At 40.7% G+C, this 19,906-nt stretch overlaps 1 protein-coding gene across 2 annotated transcripts; it reads right to left on the bottom strand.

The window, feature by feature from the left end:
* Positions 1-5,236: 5,236 nt before the first annotated feature.
* Positions 5,237-19,653, bottom strand: SDR16C5 (short chain dehydrogenase/reductase family 16C member 5). 2 transcript variants are annotated; one of them, XM_082046634.1, is made up of 8 exons: positions 19,530-19,608; positions 16,872-16,931; positions 16,250-16,592; positions 10,740-10,871; positions 9,623-9,722; positions 8,311-8,455; positions 7,617-7,742; positions 5,237-7,058 (listed from the first exon to the last, which is right to left on the bottom strand). In XM_082046634.1, coding segments are annotated over exons 2-8 (942 nt in total). In that variant the 5' UTR covers positions 16,874-16,931; positions 19,530-19,608; the 3' UTR covers positions 5,237-6,964. The 2 variants fall into 2 exon arrangements, with proteins under 2 accessions (XP_081902760.1, XP_081902761.1); XM_082046635.1 differs by lacking the exon at positions 16,872-16,931 and having other exon boundaries at positions 19,530-19,653.
* Positions 19,654-19,906: the final 253 nt, after the last annotated feature.

Raw genomic sequence — 19,906 nt, 5'->3', positions numbered from 1 at the left:
CATCACTGTGTGGCAAGTCTAAATGTCATATACAAACAGGGGCTGTTTGAGGGCTACAGAACAATGTTAGTTTGCCACAATAACCTTCAACTAATTTGATCAATGGACCTTTTTGACTCTTTCTTTCAGTGTCGGTACCTTCTTCCCCTTAATAGTCAAAGAAAAGTAGTGTGTAAGCCAGCTGCCTGTTCTCAGTGACAGTGGCACAAACCAACCCTACTGACAAGCAGGCAGACATTGTGAGAAGATCATCTCCCAAGTCTCTGTTGTGAACCATGGCAAGAACCAGGATGCATTTTGTTCTCCATGTGCCATGGTAGAGATTTGTACTACTAAGCAACTAACCAGCAATAATTCCTTTGGCTGAAGTTAGAAGGAAATATAGTTACAGGTAGTTACTGCCCACCACCAAGAGGTTAGGATTTAATAACTGAAAGGAAAAAGCCTAAGCTTCGTCTACAATGGTAATTATTTTGCTGGATGTTGCTTACTTTGTCCTTTTTGTTATATGGCTTAATATATATTTTGGGGATTGGCTCAAGAAAACCACAATTTCAGCTCTCCTCCCTCACCTGTGGAGAGTAGCAGCATCATGGCCTGCTCAGCTGGTTGATCACATCACCCTTTCCCAACAGATATTTCCTATCATCTTTGTCACGGTCCTCTGAGCCAAAAGCCTCCTGCAAACCAATGGTTGCACAGTGATGGTTAAATTCTCAGTCATGTAGGGTAGAGAAAACAGTGCCAGAAAGGATTATTCAAAGTTATGTATGCGTAACTCCTCGTTGTAGCAAAGACAGAGGGTTTGTCACCTGGCAGGAACAAAGCTAAATGAACAAGTGTAATTCCATCTATTCTTGGTTTTGGAACAAGTTTGATTGTTATTAACTTTTTTTGGGGGGGAAGGTCCAAGGACATGGCAGAATCTCAATATGAGCCAGGTTTGCTCGTATAATCATGCTTACTCTCTCTCAATAAGCCTTCAAATTAGTGCTATGATAAGCGCATTGTTTGAGAAACAGATACCAGATTTACTCAAAGGCATTCCTTCACATATTTTTCCATGAACATCCCACAACTTTAATATCAAACAATATTCCATTGTCTGGAATAGCAGACATTGGACCTGATGCTATTTGAGGTTCTTACATGCAGAGGTAATGTTCCAAAACATCACCATGTGCAGAATGCAGATGTCCATATATCTGCAGAAAAACTAATGCAAAGCTACACATACTTCTCTAAACAGCATGTAATATTGTGTACTCTAACACCATTCCAGCCTCAGTGGAAAGCCACTGCTAAGCTGCGAGCTTCATTGCACGACAGCACATAAAAATCTTAGAGCCAAACAAGCATTATCAGCATTGTACTCCCTTTGATTTGCCATTTTTTTGGTCTTTCTACCTCAATTCATTTTTAAAACATCAACCATTTTCATGTTGGAAATCTCTAGACTAGTGAAGCTATTTGCCATTCTATTTACCTTATTCTTAAGTATAACATATGTGTATGTAGGTTTACAGGTATTATCTTTATTATTTTTTTTTCTCGTAAGACAGTTGCCTTTGTTAAGAGCAATCTTATTTTTTAAGGGATAATACTCCATTTTACTAGTTGTCTTTAAAAAGCTCAAAGATAACAGCAGTCAATTTATAGCACTCCTTTCTCTAAGCAGACAAAATACAAAGGTTCTTAATATTTTCCATCCAAGCCTCCTTACAGTCCAACTTGGGAGTGGTAACAGGATGAGAGCCAAGGAATTTCCAGAACTCTTGAAGTGCTATAATAGTAAGTCACTACTGACACAGTGCCATGAATATTTGGTTGATGAAAGTTAGATGCAGGACCATTCTGCCCCTGATTAGCAGATATTATCAATGTGTCACAAGCCAAAGCTTCTTGCTTGCTTACACAGTGGGGAAAGAAGAAGAAGAAGAAGGGTAGTTACTTCCCAAATTAGGAACAAACACAACCTTTCAGCACCCTCTGACTTCAAATACTCTCTGCAAGAAACTAGTTCAGCTACTGCCTTTTCTGAGCCTCTTCCTCACCTCAAGTCATTCTTCATTTAGGTTATATTTATTTTACAGTTTAAAGTTTAATAAATCTTTTGATGTGAAAATGTTCTTTAAAAATATCTGTAGGTTTATAAAATCTGGAGACCAGTCCTGTGGCAAAGGGTGTCTCCCAAAACAGATTTCATGGAATACATGGGCATGAAGCCTTAATTAGTGCAGCACTTCCTTAGTCACCCTTGAAGCTCTAATGTTTTATGTGTAGGAATGTAAGAACAGACACAGCAGATTTCTTCAGGGTGATTTCCTGGATTTCAAAATGACCAGATCAGGCGCTTCAAAATAGTTAAGAGAAGTCATACTTTTTTGTAAAGGCCTACACTGTTGTTCAGTTATATCTCCTCCAAAATCCTCAGCCAAGGAATGGTGTGATCCCTGAACATCTCTCCTAGCTTGTTCCCTTCATATATGTGTATTTTTAGTGCTCCTTTCTGGATATTAAGATAAGAGATTCTTGCCTGTTGCTTTAGGTGGAGATAATTTCTACAAGCAAGCTCTACAGACAACAGCAAAAAAAAAAAAGAGGTTGTTGTCAAACAAGTTGTGTCTATTGGCACCGTAAACCTCATGCTATGAAGGTGCCATGATCTAGGCTATGAGACCTGCTGTCTGCATCTACTGACAGTGCTGTTGCTGCTGCTCACGTTCTGTCTCTGTTGATTCTTCTTTCTGTGCCACAGCCAGGGATGCTGCCTCTGGACCTCAAGACATGGAGAAGAGGAAGCATCAGAATATGCCAGACCCTGTCGTAGGACTTTGCATTTCCTAGGTAATTTTTGTAGTTCTTCCATCCTGGGCAGGAAGTCTGGAAGACCATCCCAGTACAAGTCCTGCAGAACCATGTTCCCATAGATGTAGTTATTCACCACCTTGGATAAGAATAACATCTCTTGACACAGCTACACAAATAATCAAGGTTTGTTTTGATCAAGAAGTAACTACCTAGCAGACCCAACACTGCAAAGCACCTTGGCATGTAGCCTATGACTTTGTCATACCCTTTTCTTGTGTATCATCTGTGTCTAGATCATGAGGACACTCTTACTCCTAGTGTGGATATTGCTGATGGCAAGGGAAGAAAGTGTAAAGGTTTTTTTTTCCCACCCCTCTTCCCTAGACAAAGCTGTGTTTTCCTCAGGTATGTGCTATTTGCACAACTTCAGGCTGTGGGCTTGGTGGCTTTGGCAAGCTGAGAAAAGACCTATCAAGCTGGAGACACCTAGGCCTACAGAGACAGTGTGTTATACACAGAGTGGACAAAAGCCACTGACTGTAATGCTCCCCCACCTATTGAAGCATCAATGACTCTCTTAATTCTCACCAGAGTCCGTAGTTTTGCATTCTCCTGGAATATGTGATAGCTGTGGATCCCCAAACCTGTCTCTCCTGCTGGTCACAGCAAAGAAAAACTTGGTCAGAGAAGCTACATCATTTTGTTTAACGATTTACTTCACAAAGCCTATGTTTTTGGACAGCTGCATAGCAAAGCATGCAGGGCACATCTGTGTTTTCAGAAGATCAACTACCCTGAAGAAAAGTTACCAGAAAAGAGGTATCTGCTTGGTTCCTTCCTGAAATGAGATTAGACCATGAAGATCAGCTTCCAAGCAGCTGCACAGTGCTCCTGGATATGATTTCCAAACTCATAAAAATAAATAATAGAGCATGTATCTTAGCTTCTATTTATTTGTTGTTTTTCTCCTCAGACTTGTAGGATCCAGTTCCAAGAAAAATTATATTCACTGTGCTTTGAAGCATCAGAGGATAGTAAGATTTCTCCTACCCCAGGAATATAAACTCACATGGAAAAGAAACACAACAGACAACAAAATACCATGTTCTGGACTGTCTTTGAAGCACTGTGTCAGTGATTATCAAGCCAATGCAGCCATCACAGTCAAATTTGGGACCCAGTCATTTTGTTAGAGGCAATTTAAAGTTTCAACCAATGGTCATGAAACCAAGAATTCCTTTGTGGGAGCTTCCTGATGTAATTCAGAAAGCAGTCTCCTGCTGTTGTCAGATATGATGCTGTCACAACTGGGGACATTTCTTGTTCTATCTTTTTGTTTGCATCTCACAGCAACCCTTCTGTGAGGTGTTTACTTGCTGAGAGGAGGAGGAAAGAGCCCTTCTGGGCATAAGGAAAATAATCAGTCAAGATCATTGTTATATTGGAAGTAAGCCGCCTTTTATTTCAGTAAGTTCATATGTCACTTGAAGATCTAACATTCACCCCTGAATACAGGGGAATGATTTGCACTGCTTGATCTCCTGGATACAACTCTACATCTGTTATGCCATCTCAGGAAATGTGGGAGATCAAAACCACCAACAGGATCCTCCAGTCACACAAGGTAATTTGGCAGTAACATAACATTCAAAGCGGTGGCAGCACAAAAGCAATGTTTATATACCCCTACCAGGGCAGCGAGCTAGCTGAGATTTTCTAGTGAAGCTCTGTATGTTTATACACTCAACCTACTACAGAACTTGTTCTAGAAAAGATGGGAACATACTGGAGTGAGTCCAGTGAGGGGCCATTAAGACAGTTAAGGTACTGGAGCACCTGTCACACAAGGAGAAGTGAGAGAGCTGGAACTGCTCAGTCTAGAGAAAACCTTCAGTCATATCCAGTGAAAGGACAAGACTCAATAGACACAAATTGGAAAAAAAGTACATTCAATTTAAACATTAATTTATTTGTTTTTAAACTGAGTGTGAACAAACACTGGAAGAGGTTGCTCAGAGACCTTGCAGAGTCTCCAGTCTTAGAGATATTCAAAACTTAACCAAACACAGTACTGACAACCTGCTCTAATTGACCTTGCTCCAAGGTCCTTTCCAAGCTCAATGATTCTGTGAAGTAGTAAAGTCCCTATGGAGATGGACTTCTCTGGCACACATTATCAGGTACAATCCTCCTAGTTTTGTGACAAACCTGAACCTGCTGAGAATCCACAAACCCCACAGCCAGACTCACTGCTCTTAATTTCCCTCAGCAGAACATGTTCACAGAGACACCAAGAATAAAAAGCTACTTGCTCTCACAATCCATTTCTCCTTTGCTCCAGAATTCTGCACATCTAGTATTCCACAGTTATGAGGAAACATGTGCTCTGTTAGTATAAAAATGTGAGGAGTCTGCAACACACAGATACAGCACACAGTTATTGGTGGTTAACTTTGTGAACAGAGCACATATGGATAACACATTTAGGCAATATCTGTTTTTTAATTAGTGACTTTCATTTCCTGAAGTATACTGTAAAATGAGCAGAATTTCTGAGGTAGAAAAACTGCAGATCTGAAAGGACACTAAGACAAATCTTGTCTTCATCAGTCTGAATTCTAACACTCAATCCATCACAAAGGTAAGGCTATTTTTAACAGGCTTGTTTTTCTCAGTGTTTCTTGCTCGTCAGTAGTAAAGTTGTAAAGTAAAGTGTAAACCTTTCTCCACTTGTAAACCTCACTAACTGTATGGACAAGGAAAATGAAGGCAGTTGCTAGGCCAACATGGGAGAGAGGTGAGGAAAAAGGGGGAAAAAAAAAAAACAACCTCAAAACCTATACCCTTTTATCTCTACTATTGTTCAATCAGTTCCATACTAATGCATTTTAGTCCTAGCTTGCTGATGTTACCAAGTGCCAGTAGAACACTGCGACATCAGGAGAGCTTACAGCATGCGCATAAATGACACAGATTTAAGGTATAATTTTCCTTCCTCTTGTTTTGGGTTTACCAAGTCAAGGGAGCTTAGTTTTCTAAGCAGCCATAGCCAAAAAGGGCAAGGTCTCCTCAACATATGTCCAAGATAAATTGATAGTCCTAAGAGTAAAGGGAAAAAACAAAACAAAACCAACAAGTCTCTGTAGACATAAATAAGGCAATCTGCCACCCAGTTCGGAGTGGCAAAACAGAATGCTGTTCATCAAGCTATGGCTGTAATGATCCAATTCACTCCAATTCTATCAGCATCATTCCTTTCTGAAATAACCCCAAGAGAAGCCCTGATTATGTAATGTAATACCTTTGCTCTTAGTAGCTCATTGTCTTACTTGTCAAGATGTTTGATCACCCACCTATACTGGCAAGCTTATGATTTAAAAATATAAGTTTATTTTATTTGCTTAGAAGACAAATGAATTTTTTTTCTTAAAACATACAAAGACTCTACTACAAAGTTGCAGTCATAGTATTAGGTTTTAAAAGAAATTAGACAAAAAGTAGATTAGCAGCACAAATACATAATTTACATCTTTCCCCAACCCTGCCCTGGCATCCATAGTCATCTGTGAGTCCTCAGATCACCACCTCTAAAAATTTAATACATTTCATTGGTTTTGCCCAACACAGCATATACTTTTATTTCACAAAACTTCCATTTGTACAAATTCAAATCTGTTGTTTCAGGAAACTCCTGAATTCCTCAGCTCACCAGGGAATGGGTAATGGCACCAGCAGTACAGCCCCCTGCTCGTGGTTCAGTGAATGGCAGCAAGAAGTCAGGTTCACTGGAGGCTTTCTTGGCTTCCAGCTAAATACACGTCTTCTTGGCCTTGTCTCCCCCCAGAGCTGCTAATTATTAGTTTGTGATGCAGGATCATTTTTAAGGCATTATAACAGACATAACCAAATTAATTAATTTCAATTAATATATTTCCATAATGAGGTGAAAAGAAAATAGTTCCCTGAATATAAAATAAAAAATTGAGTGAAAGCTGTTGATTAAAGAGCCAAATAAAAGCAATTTCCTTAGAAATTGTTACTAATGAGAAGTGAGGCACCTTAAGTTCACAGCTGCTAGAGAAGCAGACCTTTCCCACCACCTCCTTTAACAATGTCCATTTTAGAGTAGCTGGTCTCTGACTTTTGCACTTCTTCAGTCCTTCTTTGCTCGACCTTTGAAGGTGTCCATGATATGGAGGTAGCCAAAGTAGTCCGCGAAGAGAACAGCTACTTTCACTGGTACGAGACTGTAAGGTAGGGGAGTTGGAGAGAGTGAGAAAGCAACCAACCAACCAAAAAACAAAACCAACACAAAGCAGACATCAGAAGAGTTGTGCAGTTTTATCACAGAATTAATTTTACCTAATACTGTCAAAGACTGTATATTTTCTAGAATATAGTACCACTGGTCCTCTCAAAATATCCATTACACTCATTTGGCAGCCTGAGTTATTGGACAGACCAGTTTCCCAACCTGGTTTGCAACAGAGTCACAAGTGTCATAATGCTGGGGCAAGACATCAGATCCACCGTTACTGAGAAGAAGCCCCAGACTCTACAGCCCACAGTAAAACTGGACCCCAATGGAGTCAGCAAGTGGGAGTTAGACATTTCTGTCATTGTTCTGTGGCCCAAGGGCAAACTGAACCCTAGAAACAAAAAAGGAGAACTCCAGAAATGTGCAGAATTTAATAAAAATTCACACCAACAAGCAGAAGCCTGGTTTGCACTTTTAGGCAAAAACGTAGCTGAAACATCCCTGGACAGAAAAGAGAGAGAGGAAAAGAAAGACAGACATAACTTACTTTCTGAAAGCAAGTAAAAAATAAAGACTGCGTGGTAGCAACAATATTTCTTGGTCCCGACGAATAGCAGTCATTATTTTCTCAGCCACATACTCCGGCTCCAGAACAGGAATCAGTCTTGGCCACCTGGAAAACATTTCTTACTATAGCACAAATTGCTTGGGATTCACATTTTGCTCAAAGTAAGTCCCCATTTTTCAGTTAGTCAACTAAAAGAATAAATAAATACCACAAATCCTACAAACAACAGAACCTTCATTGTGTTAGAGAGTGAGTGGCCATTATTATTTTCTCTTTGTATGATCTCTCAAGACAAATCCATAGTCCTCGTATGAAGACACACTAGGCTTTTATTCAGCTCCTAAATTTTGTCATTATAAAAGCATACTGAGCTGAGCTATGCCACAGATTCCAGGAGGTGAATGGTGGTTTAGAGACCAGAGAGGACAACTAGAACATTCAGCTTCCACAGAGGAAAGGATACCAATTAAATTCCACATTTCAGCTTAAATGAATAGTAAAGTACCAAGGGCTTTACCATATGGGTTACCCAGTCACTGGACAGCACCGTTAACAGCCATCCTGAAAATAACACAAGCAGAGAAAAGCCTAGCTTGTGATTTTCATAAAGGAAATGCAAGTACATAACACAATAAATGCACAAGTTGTACAGAAACCTTAGAAGTTTACTCACTTGGTTCCACAGCCATCAAACATTCCAGTGTTTATGAAGTAAGGACATACAATTGTGGTTTTAACACCAGTTTTTCCCAGATCTCTCATCTCAAAATCAACTGACTCTGCAAAACCAACTGCTGCAAATTTACTTGCACAGTAATCTGTAAAATAAATAAAACATTAATTGCAGTTAGATATTTTAATTTACTAATTAAACTTTACTAAAGAGGTTCAAGTGAGTCCTACCACTGAACATGTACACAGGAGCAGTAACAGTTTTTGATAGAGGGATGAAACTATGCTCTAGTAAGTAAACTACCTAGTCACAGGTTTATGGTTTTTTACAGTATACAACAGCAGCACTATAGTACAGAAATTACATATACACAGTACCAGCAGGAAATTACTCTCTGATACTGAACTACTTTGCAGAGTAGGAACTGTTTTCAGGATTAGGTTACTAATAAAGTTTGTCTTTGATGTTATTTACTCCTTTACTTTCCCTCTCCAAAGCTAACTGTTGTTCTAGACTGGCAGACAGTTTTCCACTTTTCTGAGGGTTTCTCCTTGCACTCCTGCTATCACCTTTCCACTCTCTACTTAACAACAGCAAATTAAATTATCTTTTCATACCAGACTTTACATTTGAATCCATGCACTGGCTTCTTATGCAAACTCAAGCTTTCGAGACTCTCTACTGTGATTTCAACTTGAAACTCAATTTGTCTTCATGATCATTGCCCTGAAGCTAGATTTCTTTTACTGCTATGTCACCTTATCTCATTTTCCTCCCCTTTCGCATACATTTTCCAGAAATGCCTTCTGTGTTTGCCCTCATCTCATCACATCTCATCATTGCCCTCATCTCCTTCCATCACTGTAGGTGTCCTCTTGAATGAATAGCTGAGAGACAGAGAATGCAAAATGAGATCTCACACATCTGCCTCTACCACATCTGGATTTCAGTAGTTCTTTTAATCAGGGAAACTTCCACAGGACCATGCTTAGCTTGGGAACATGCTTGCCCACCAAATACCTGCAGGTTCATTTTAAGAACATTGAAGTTCTCAGTTTCCAAAGTTCTATATGGCTCCTAGATTCTCTAATTGCCTTGGCAGAAAAACCTGCTTCACATCACTGCTGAGCATCTGGAAATCTCTTTTGAAAGCAATGGTCTGTTTAAGATCACCTGGTTTGAAAGTATGACCATTTCCTTTACTTATATGCAAAGACCGAGAAAGTCAAAATCAGGATTTTTTTTCATGAGTATTGATTGCAGAGTTTAAATCCAACCATTGTCTAAATGAACATTAGCTCTAATATGCTACCTGAAAGTCCATTGACTCCAGTCAGTCCTGCTGAGCTTGCAACACTAACCAAATGCCCATGGTTAGAGGCCACCATTGCTGGCAGGAAGGCTTTGTAAGTCTGCAATGTAAGTCAAAGTTGCAATGAAACATTTTACTAAGTAAGATAAGTGCTATAATGTTTTGAAGGTGTTGTTTTTAAACAAAGTCTTCTTAACAGTTTAAATAAGCTTCACCTTCCATAATGGAAAGGAAAAAAAAACTCAAAAAAATAAGTTTGTTGTTTGAACTATTACCCTCAGCTCCTAAACTGGAACTTTCCAGGCCCCATCAGCACCACTTTCTCCTTAACAACAGAGACAGATGGTAACTTGCTGAAAGCTAAGGATACAGCTTCAGCTAGCTGTTAAGTGTCTTTCAGCCTAAAGCTCAGCCCTGCAATATTTCAAGTGATAATTGTTCACAGCAAATTTTGTAAAATGGCAAAATATTGATTTCATGTCTTCCTTCTAATTAAGTAATTTAATATTTCTGATTAAAAGTATTTATGAAGACAGTGGAACATGTTTTAATATCCTCTTTGCAATTCTTTATGATAGGAACACTACATAGGTGACCCACCTTCCCTGGAAGGAAGAAAAATACAAATTAAATTACTCTTTTTGTTCAAAATCCCCACTTACTATTAAGAGCATTGCCTGAACATGTGGTATTTCTTACTAAAACTTTCATAACCACAAAGCAATTAGAACTCTAATAGAATTGAACACTTCTGTTACTAGAGCAGCAACTTTTAAGCTGGGCTTGCTTCATATAAATTAATATTGAGGGATTTTAACATACGATTAGCTTCAGAACTCAGTAGATAGTAAACTTCAGTTCTTAAGAGCATTTCTCAATATGAAGCAGTTTTGCTTCCACCTACCTACCCCAGAAGTTCCCAAAAGATCCATTCTTCCACCCTCTTTTTATTTTACAGACTCACAGGCATAGAAAGTAATTTCTTGTATCATTTCTGAGTGAACTTACAAGGAGCTGTATATCCTTGCATATTTACCTCAATTCCAAAAGGCAAAATTAACACTGAAAACATGTTAAAAGGATGTTTTAGTATGTATATAGAAAGTACAGGTATTACCCAGAAGTGTGCCATTATGTTCACTTCCATGGTTTTTTCCACGAGTGAATCTGGAGAATCAATAAACTTCTTTCCAGTTACAATACCAGCGTTGTTGACTAGGATGCTAACGTCACCAACTTCTTTTTTAACCTAAAACAAACCCCCCCAAGATATTATGCAATAAATACAAAACATTCTTTCCAAGTTTTAGATGTGAAAACATGAGAAATATTGCACATTTCAACTAAGTTGAAGCTATTATGCTTATTACAGATCCAAACACCTCAGGTTCTTGCACATTCTCACCTGAGGCCTTTTTTAGAGCTGTGCTTACAACTGGACTTTCTTTTGGAGGTACGGAGCCTGACAGTTCCACACAGGCTTCTGCTTTCAGCATCTCTGGTTCTTTCTGCAACTGTTCCAGATAAGCCCTTAACGCAGTGAGCCTAACTAACGCAACAAGTATTTTGCTACAGCAAACCCAGCTTAAAACCAATGAGCAATTCTGTTTGTAGGGCCATTTCTAGGCTTTGCAGTGAAACAGTACATGGATCCTCCGGTGAGTTCACCAGAACTGGGTACATCAAATCTATGTGAGGGCTGCAAGGACCTAAACTTTCACTTGTGAGGCTCCTTCCATTAGACTCAAATCCTCTTGTGTTTTCCACAGTGTAACTTGAGCACAGAAGCAGTGCTGCCATTCGACCTGAAGGCTGAAGTCAGCATAGCACAGTACTTCAGTCTTTTGATGAGCAGAAGGAAACTTGCATTCCCTGTCAGTAACATTAACTACCTGCATCCCAAGAGTCCAGGGATTCCTCTCTCCCACTCTACAGGGCAGCAGCTACTTAACAGCATCTTAATATTTCAGATATTTCAAGATTCTTCATGCTATTTTCTGACTGTGACTGTTAAACGCTGACGTATTACACAGTAGTTTTTCACTAGTGGTAATTTTATAGAATCACAGAATTGTTTTGGTTGGAAAAGACCTTTCAACCATTAATCCAGCACTGTCAAGGCCACTGCTAGACCATGCCCCTAAGAACCTCATCTACATGTCTTTTAAACACCTTCAGGGATGGGGACTCCACTTCCCTGGGCAGCTTGTTCCAATGCCTTACAACCCTTTCTGGGAAGAAACTTTTCCTAATATCCAACCTAAACCTCCCCTGGTACAACTTCAGGCCCTTTCCTCTTCTCCTGTCACTTGTTACTTTGGAGAAGAGGCTGATACCCAGCTTACTACAACCTCCTTTCAGGTGGTTGTAGACGACAATAAGGTCTCCCCTCAGACTCCTTTTCTCCAGGCCAAACAGCCCCAGTTCCCTCAACTGCTCCTGACAGGACTTGTGCTCCAGATCCTTCATCAGCTTCGGCTGCCCTGTACTTACATTCCACAGCACACACATTAAACCAGACTTCCTTACAGCTTTCCAGGGGAGCAGATGGAGTTTTCTGCCCTTAGTATGTTGGAATTTGAATGGGTAAACAGCCACTTTCGGTAAGAACTATTCCTCACATGCACAGGTAGTGAGAAAGACCACTTGTAAAATAGATTTCCTCCTTACCACCTTTTTATATATTCAAATATCTTGTCTACTTCAACCAACAAGAAATGAGAAAACTGTAACAAGGGTAGTAGTTCATTATGAAAAGTAAACAAAACATTTTAGGACACATGCGTTCACAGAATGCAAAAGCCTTACAGGCTTTTGAGGCTCACGGTGCAGAAGTTTGTTTCTAGGGTACTTGTTTCAATTCTAATACTGTACCAGAATCTTTATAAGATGGTTCCCAGAAAATAAGTTGGCTAAAGAATAATATCTACACATTTAGCTTTGTAAGAACAAGTACAGTTCTCATTTTAACTCAAGATTGAGAATTTTCATGAACAGACTCACTTGAGAGAACAGCTATAGGCTAGCTGATATCAAGATGTTGAGCCAGCTCTCAAAAGGAGAATAAAAAGATTTAATGCAGTATTTGAAGTACAGTTCATTAATCTGAGCTATCTGGGAAAAGGAAATTAGTACTCTATATGTTGTTTAATTTGTGATTTCCAGATAAAGTGCTAAAAATGCTGATCAGTAGCTTTGGGAAACCACGTTGTTTTTACGCCATCTTGCCATATGGTCACAGATCATGGAATCTAATTTCTTAATGGTACTTCCTTTGCTGGGTGCCTACGGTGACTGAAGAAAGCACAAGCAGACCAGGTAGGTGAGTGTGTTTAACAGTAAAGAATTAAAGGATAATTTATCACTTTATCCTTTATTCTAGCTTAATTTCCTCTTATACAGAAGAGCTTTTATTGGCCAAATCCCCTTTCCAACCTCAGTCATTGCTCACACATCCTTGTCTATTTTGCTCCCAAAAAGTTGTCATGTAACAATTCAAATATTGCTGAAGCAGCACCATGTGATCTCCACAGGCAGCCTTAGCCTGGTGACCAACGTGACTATATACCCCTCATGACAAGTTAAAAATAGTACACATTTGGAGACATACATTTAATCATTAGTAAATGATGCTTTAATACTGCCTTGTGTCAGATGATCTAGCAATTCCAGAAGCCTGGACCAGCCTCTCAAATCTACAATTTGGGACAAATAACAAATACCCATTTCTCTTGTGTGAACAAAAAGTGGACAGAAGTGCAGGATGTGGTACATACAGCTTAGAACCTGGTGATTGAGGCATTCAGGTTAGATGGGAGAAGGGAAATAAGAACAGAACCTTGATTATCCCATTTCTAACTAGTGGTCAACACCTGAACAACCTCTTCCTTTACCACCTGTCTCTACTCAGTCTTCCAAAATTTATTCACACTTTGGATAGAACTCAAAGCAGATTTGAGTACCTTCCTGCAACCCAGACAAATAATTCCAGCCTTACAGCACCTTTGTTTATGCCGCTTCCCTACTAACTAGATGTGGCAGCTCTTTCCTCAGCAAACTGGCTGTTTTAATTCCTTTCTCCTCTCCGCTCTCTCCTGTGCTTGATAGAGCCAAGACACTCAGCCCAGGCTCCCACAATCTGCTTTGAGACCAAGGACTAAAGACCTTTTCCCTAGATATTAAGGGGTGTTTGGGGGGCATAACATCAACTTCCCAGAGCTCTAAACCTCTTCATTTGTGCAGGGCAGGAAAGCATGTTCCAAGTGTTTGTTATAGGCCTAGGTGAGGCAAGCGTTACACAAACAGCTGATCTGGTTACACATCTTCAGGTATTAACACTATTTCTTGTTTGTTTCTTTATGTTTTTTATTGAAGTTTAGTATTGAAAAATTCCTATGATTCCCAAACAGCATCCCAAAGTGTTTACTTCCTAAGAACTGCCGTAACTGCCTACTGCCTACAAGACATGGAAGAAAGCACTGGATGATTTATAGGCAGCATGAAATTCCACCAGGAAATGTGTTTCTACTCTTGCTCCTCTGCACAGGAATGAGAATTCTCAGAAAAGTGGAAAACTGTCTGCAAACTGTCATCATGACTAACAAGCAAGAAAATAAAAGTGGATAAGCAAAAAAGTATAATGCAAGAGAGATCCTGGAAGTAAATGTGAGTCCAGGTGCAATTTTACAGCACGATAGTAAGGAAGGGCTTCCATTTCCTCACAAGTAAGAGGGTAAAACAAAAAAAATAATTGTTACTTTCCTCTTTCAAAGCCCTAGATTCTTAAAGTTTAGCTGAACTCAGGGAGAGAGGGGTAGCTCAGAGAAGGCCACATTCCTTTTGAGGCTGGTACTTCTGGAACAAGGACATTTGAAAGAAATTTTAAGCTATCATTCCTGACAGCCAAAAGCTGTCCTTCATCCTGTTGGTACAGGAAAGAAACAAGGACACCACATGTGCAGGGCTTTTTGGTTTTCTTCCTATCAAAGTGATTTTTTTCCCGGTTTCTCTGTGTGGCTGATGAAGTACCCAAAGCAGGTATTTCAGGTTCATGCACAATTCATTTTGGCTGAGATTCTTTTACTAGGCACAAAGTTTTCAACCATACCCTGCCCTGACTACATGAATTTTCTTTACTATAGTATTGCAAAACTGAAAGTCATTGTGTGAAGCAGAATCACGGTGAGGGAAACAAAACCTGGAACTGTGTTGCCTTATCTTGCAAAGGCTGCACACTGTGAGCCACAGTCATTAAGTAAACAGCATTAAGTAAACAATGGTACCAAGCGCTAAGTAATACTAAAGTAATACTAAAAGATACTAAAGTCTTTTTGTCACTGAGAAGATAGGAAAGTTTTCAGCATGGTTCTACATCAGTTGTCAGCAGGACACAACATGTCTGAAATAAGAGTAGTAGGGTATTTTCTTCTGTGTGGATCAGCAGGAAGATCATTAGTGGATCAGCTGTTAGTGAACAGATGACTTTCAGTTTTGCAATACTATAGTAAAGAAAATTCATGTAGTCAGGGCAGGGTATGGTTGAAAACTTTGTGCCTAGTAAAAGAATCTCAGCCAAAATGAAGGTTAGTTTTCATCTCCTTCATTCCAGTGTCCTCCACACTGCAATACTCCGTTCTCCACTCCTCCCAGTTCACCAGTTACAGGCCTGTGGTAGGACTCGTGTGATTGCTCTGCAGGGGTGGCAGATGCTCAGCTCTGCTGGTGTAACGGACCTGCCAGGGGGACCAACAGTGATCAGCACCATCACAACACAAAACCAACAGTACCAGCCATTAAGAAGCTGCAGGTCACGCACAAGCTTCACTTATCACAAACTTTGCTCTAGTCATTTTTGCACAGCTAGAAAGAGGCAGAAGGCTGGAGCTTAAAAAGCACCAGAAGAGGGATATTATTTCAGCCAACAGATGTTCCTAAAGACAGCTCAACTCTTCGAGAATTCATCCTCACACAAACACTCACTGTGGAAACTTTCTAGTCCAACAGTTAAGTTTAGCAACATTTTAAGCAAATGAGAACAGGTTGTTATAATGGAAACTGTTAAGCAATTTTAGCTTTTGGCAATTCTACTAGTCTGCCCAAAATATCTAACCACATGCTATATTTACAAAGCTCTTCAGAAAGGAAAGAAAGAAATATTTAAGACTTCAAGGTACATTTATTACTTGTGATAAAGCGAGTCTGCAAATAATCTATTCACAGCCACGGAATTATTTAAAAATTGCCTAAGCAGTTAATCCTTTTTACAACGTATCATCTTTAGGGTTTACTTTTGGTAAAAGGCTGCCAGAACTTGAAATACTGCTTTAGCTTCAATAAATTTATTTTCTTCACTTCATTAGTAAGTGCTTGCTCAGTAACTTGGATGAATGAGAAGCTATCCAGTTGCAATTAGCTACTGAAAAAAAGAACCAGCTCCTTTTATTTTTAAAGGAACAGAGGCACACAAGTCAAGTCTAAAAACCAGTATTCTTAAAACAGGTAGCACGTGCAATACATTCTGAATTAATTAATTTAATATCTTGCTTTGAAGTCATTAAAACTCACTAAACATCATACACGTGTGCATGCATTCAGAACAGTGTTAACGCCACAAATAAGATACTTTACCTGATCAGCTACCCTGTAGACATCCTGCCTTTTGCTGCAGTCACAGATGTAGGAGTGTACTCGCACTGCTCCATTTTCTCTGGCCAGTCTACTTGTCTCCTTGAGCCCCGCTTCATTAATGTCCCAGAGAACCACTGTGGCTCCAAGTCTGGCAAACTTTAAAGCTAAGAGTCTTCCAATACCACTTCCCGCTCCTGTTATTAATACAATTTCACCACTAACATTCTTCTTTGGTTTAGGCACAATCAAGAACACTAGTGACTCCAGCAAGTAATAAACAAGAAGTCCTATGGCTCTGCACGTTTCCAGGAAGAAGTTCATCTTCAGGCTATTTTTTTGATACCTAACAAAAGAAAATGTTAACAAGTGGAATAAACCATAAAGAGAGAAAATGCAAACATCAGTATTTCAAAACTGAAAAGCATTTTCAGATGCATTCTAAATACTTTCTCTAGCCACCTTCTGAGTGTTGTTTCAGAAAACACCCCCCCCCAAAAAAAAAAAACAACCCACAACCAACAACAAAACCAAAACACAACCACCAAAACAACAACAACAAACCCAACAAAAACCCCAACACACACACACACAAACAAAATGAACCCAAAACCTAGAGGCTTACATCTTCTCCTCTGACCCATCTGTGCTGTTTCTGTATCATCTCCAGGTTGTTCCCACTCTCCTCCAGAATGCAGCACACAAATGATTTACCATTCAACAGAGGCAAGAAACAGCTCCCCTCATCTATTTTAGATATTCCCTGCCCCTCACATCATGGGTTAACATCTGCTCCAACACAATGAGGACTCAAAAACTAGAATTAAAAAAGTGACAGCTGCCCCTTGAGCATCCGAAGCAGAAATGGGTGGCAACTACAAATCAAAACTCATGGCTTGATCAAACAACTGTAGTTCAAGTTAGGAAAAATTCTCCTTTTAGGACCACGATTTTTTGCTTTGTAAGCACTCCTTGCGATCAAGAAATCACACACAGACCAAGTCACAGCCCCAGCGCTGCTGAAAAGCTGCCAGCATAGGGAGCTTTAGAATACAATATGTTTAGAAATCTCCAGAGCACACCAGGTAACTTACTGGCTGTCACTACCAGCTGTTCAACTACGGTAATACCGCTATTGAGAGTTCTCTTTTGCAATTGATTATTTAGAAATATATTGCAAAGCTGTTTACTTTCTTTCCTTCATCTCCCTGCATTAAGCACATGCCATTGGTTTGAATCATACCACTTCAGGAATACGCATCAGAGTAATGCTGACAACACACAGGTATTTAGGTCCTTTAACAAATGCTATTTATTTCACAGTATACAAATGCTACACAAGAAATGCATCCTTGGTCAAAGCAGGTTTTAATCTTTGACTAACTGTGATGCAAAGGATTAATATCTTCCTTCTCAGCTAAAGGCAGAACACGCTGGTACTCACACTTCAACCTTTAGCACCACATACCCACTTTGACCACACTTCTTAGTTAACTTTGCTGTTTATGTCTATAGGTAATTGTGTCTGACAAGTGCCAAGAGATAAGTTACTTAGATCTCCGCTACTCTGAGCAAAGTTCATGAAATTTAGCATGCGGACATACACGTGTTATCATGAGTTTTGGCTTTTGTAAATGGGAAACAAGGCCAGTCCTGAAGAGGAATCAGCCACTGCTGGAACATAGAAGGTTATTTCAGAAAGTTTTTTTGGCAGGAAGATTAGGACATCTTAAAAGTATTCTGGTAACAGAAAAATATTCATTAAAAAGAGTGGGTAGGGAAACAAGCTCTTCTTTCTGAAGGAGTCACAGTGTGTATGTTTTCTGTTGTTTGTTTCCTTTAAACTGGGACAAAATGTGTACAGAGGTTCTGGCACAGATGAAAGGCAGTAACACCAGTTGGAAATGGAAGAAATATCAAACCAGCAGAGAAACATTTTTCTACAGCCAATAGCAATATCTCCTGTAGTAGATTCTCGGAGCTATATAGCTACTACAGATATAAGCAAAACTAGAGTTATACAGGAAAAGTGCTATTAAATTTCATGTACACCAAAAAAACAGCAAGTTTTTGGAAACACCAATTATTTGCTGGGTCTAAAACAGAAGCCACAGTTGCTGAGTTTAACCTTATTACACTAACTTTATGAACTAACGTGACATCCTCTATTTGCATGAAAGGAGATCGGTATTGCTGGAATAGGTGGGGATGTTACAGTTAATTCCCTGTGGAAAAACAAGAGACCTTCAAAGTATAGTATACAATTTGACCTAAACACAGTTTAGAACTTCTGTAAGTAACTTACTAAGTAAAATAATCTCACATAGAACAGAGGCACATTAGATCTTAGAGAAATACTGACTTTCTTTTACTTTAGTAGAGTTGTTTTAGGCATGGAGACCACAGGATACTTTCTCTTACTTTGGTGAGATGCTTAATTTCCACTAACATATCTCTCACCTAACCCAGCTTTGACTGGGCCAAGAGTCCTCCATTCTCACCGTCTCACTGCATTAGTACTTCTAATTACACCAGGTACTGTAACCAAGCATATCCATAAATTAGAGAACACACTTGGCCAAGTTTGGGTCCTCAACTAAAGTGAGCAGGGATCTATTCGCAGCATACCTTTGGAACACATAAGATCTCAGATGTCTTTTATATTGAAGTATTAAAGATTTTACAATGGCTTATCAGACAGATCTCTTGTCAAGCGCAGACTTTGCCAGCACAGACGTGTTGGTACACGTGCAGACTGCCTGCTCACCAAACACAAGGGCAGAACTGAGGCGAGCATCTGAACCACAAAGCTAGCCAAAGGGATTAAAGACTGATCACACAATCACCTGAACAGTTTGACAAGCATGAATTTTGAGGGCTGTGACCCCTCAAAAACATAGTGGTCCCGCAGCCAAGACAGTCCACAGACTGAGGTGCAGCGATACCCTCCCCACCACCCGGATGACGCAGGACTGTCTAACTCGTCACACTTCCTCTAACCCCGTTAGCTTCATGAAAAAATCCCCACGAGTGTTTTTCAGCAGCGGTGTACAGCTCACCGTCCCCCTCAGGCCCGGCTTCCCGCACCGCCCGGCTGCCTGCACCCTCACCCGCCCGCCCTGGGAGCAGGACCTGCCCTCGCAGGGGCGAGAACCGGCGCCCGGTACCGGCAGGAGGCTGGAACCACGGCTGCCCCGCCGAGCCTCCATGCACTCTGTTCCGTCCCCTAAAACACAACGCTCCCAGCACCGGGACCCCCGCGATCGCGGGTACGCCCGCCTACCAGGCTGAAGAACAGCGAAGACACCTCCGCCTGCCCGGCGACTCCCGAAACGGGCGAGATCAGGCCGAGGAAAGCGATGTGGGCAGGGCGGTGCCTTTATGGCGGCAGCCCTCCCCGGCGGGGCTGACCGGATGCCCGGGGGCGGGGCGGACGGGGTCCGTCCTCGACGTTGGCGGCAGCAGGAGGAAGCTGGGACGCAGTGGTCGCTACGCTGCCCGCGCTCCGCCCGGGGCTGCCGGCCGGCGGGGGATATGGCGGAGCGGGGGTTGTTGTCCGCGCCCGGCCCGGGCAGGCGGCAGAGAGCTGCGGGGCTGCCCCCGGGAAGGAGAGCCGCGGCCCCCTGTGCTCCTCGCTGGGACTGTGCATAGCGCCAATGG

Source organism: Streptopelia decaocto (assembly GCF_964273445.1).
Source record: "Streptopelia decaocto genome assembly, chromosome: 2".
Classification (NCBI taxonomy): domain Eukaryota; kingdom Metazoa; phylum Chordata; class Aves; order Columbiformes; family Columbidae; genus Streptopelia; species Streptopelia decaocto.
The sequence above is the reverse complement of the archived record's forward strand: the minus strand, read 5'-3'. Positions and strand labels throughout refer to the sequence as shown.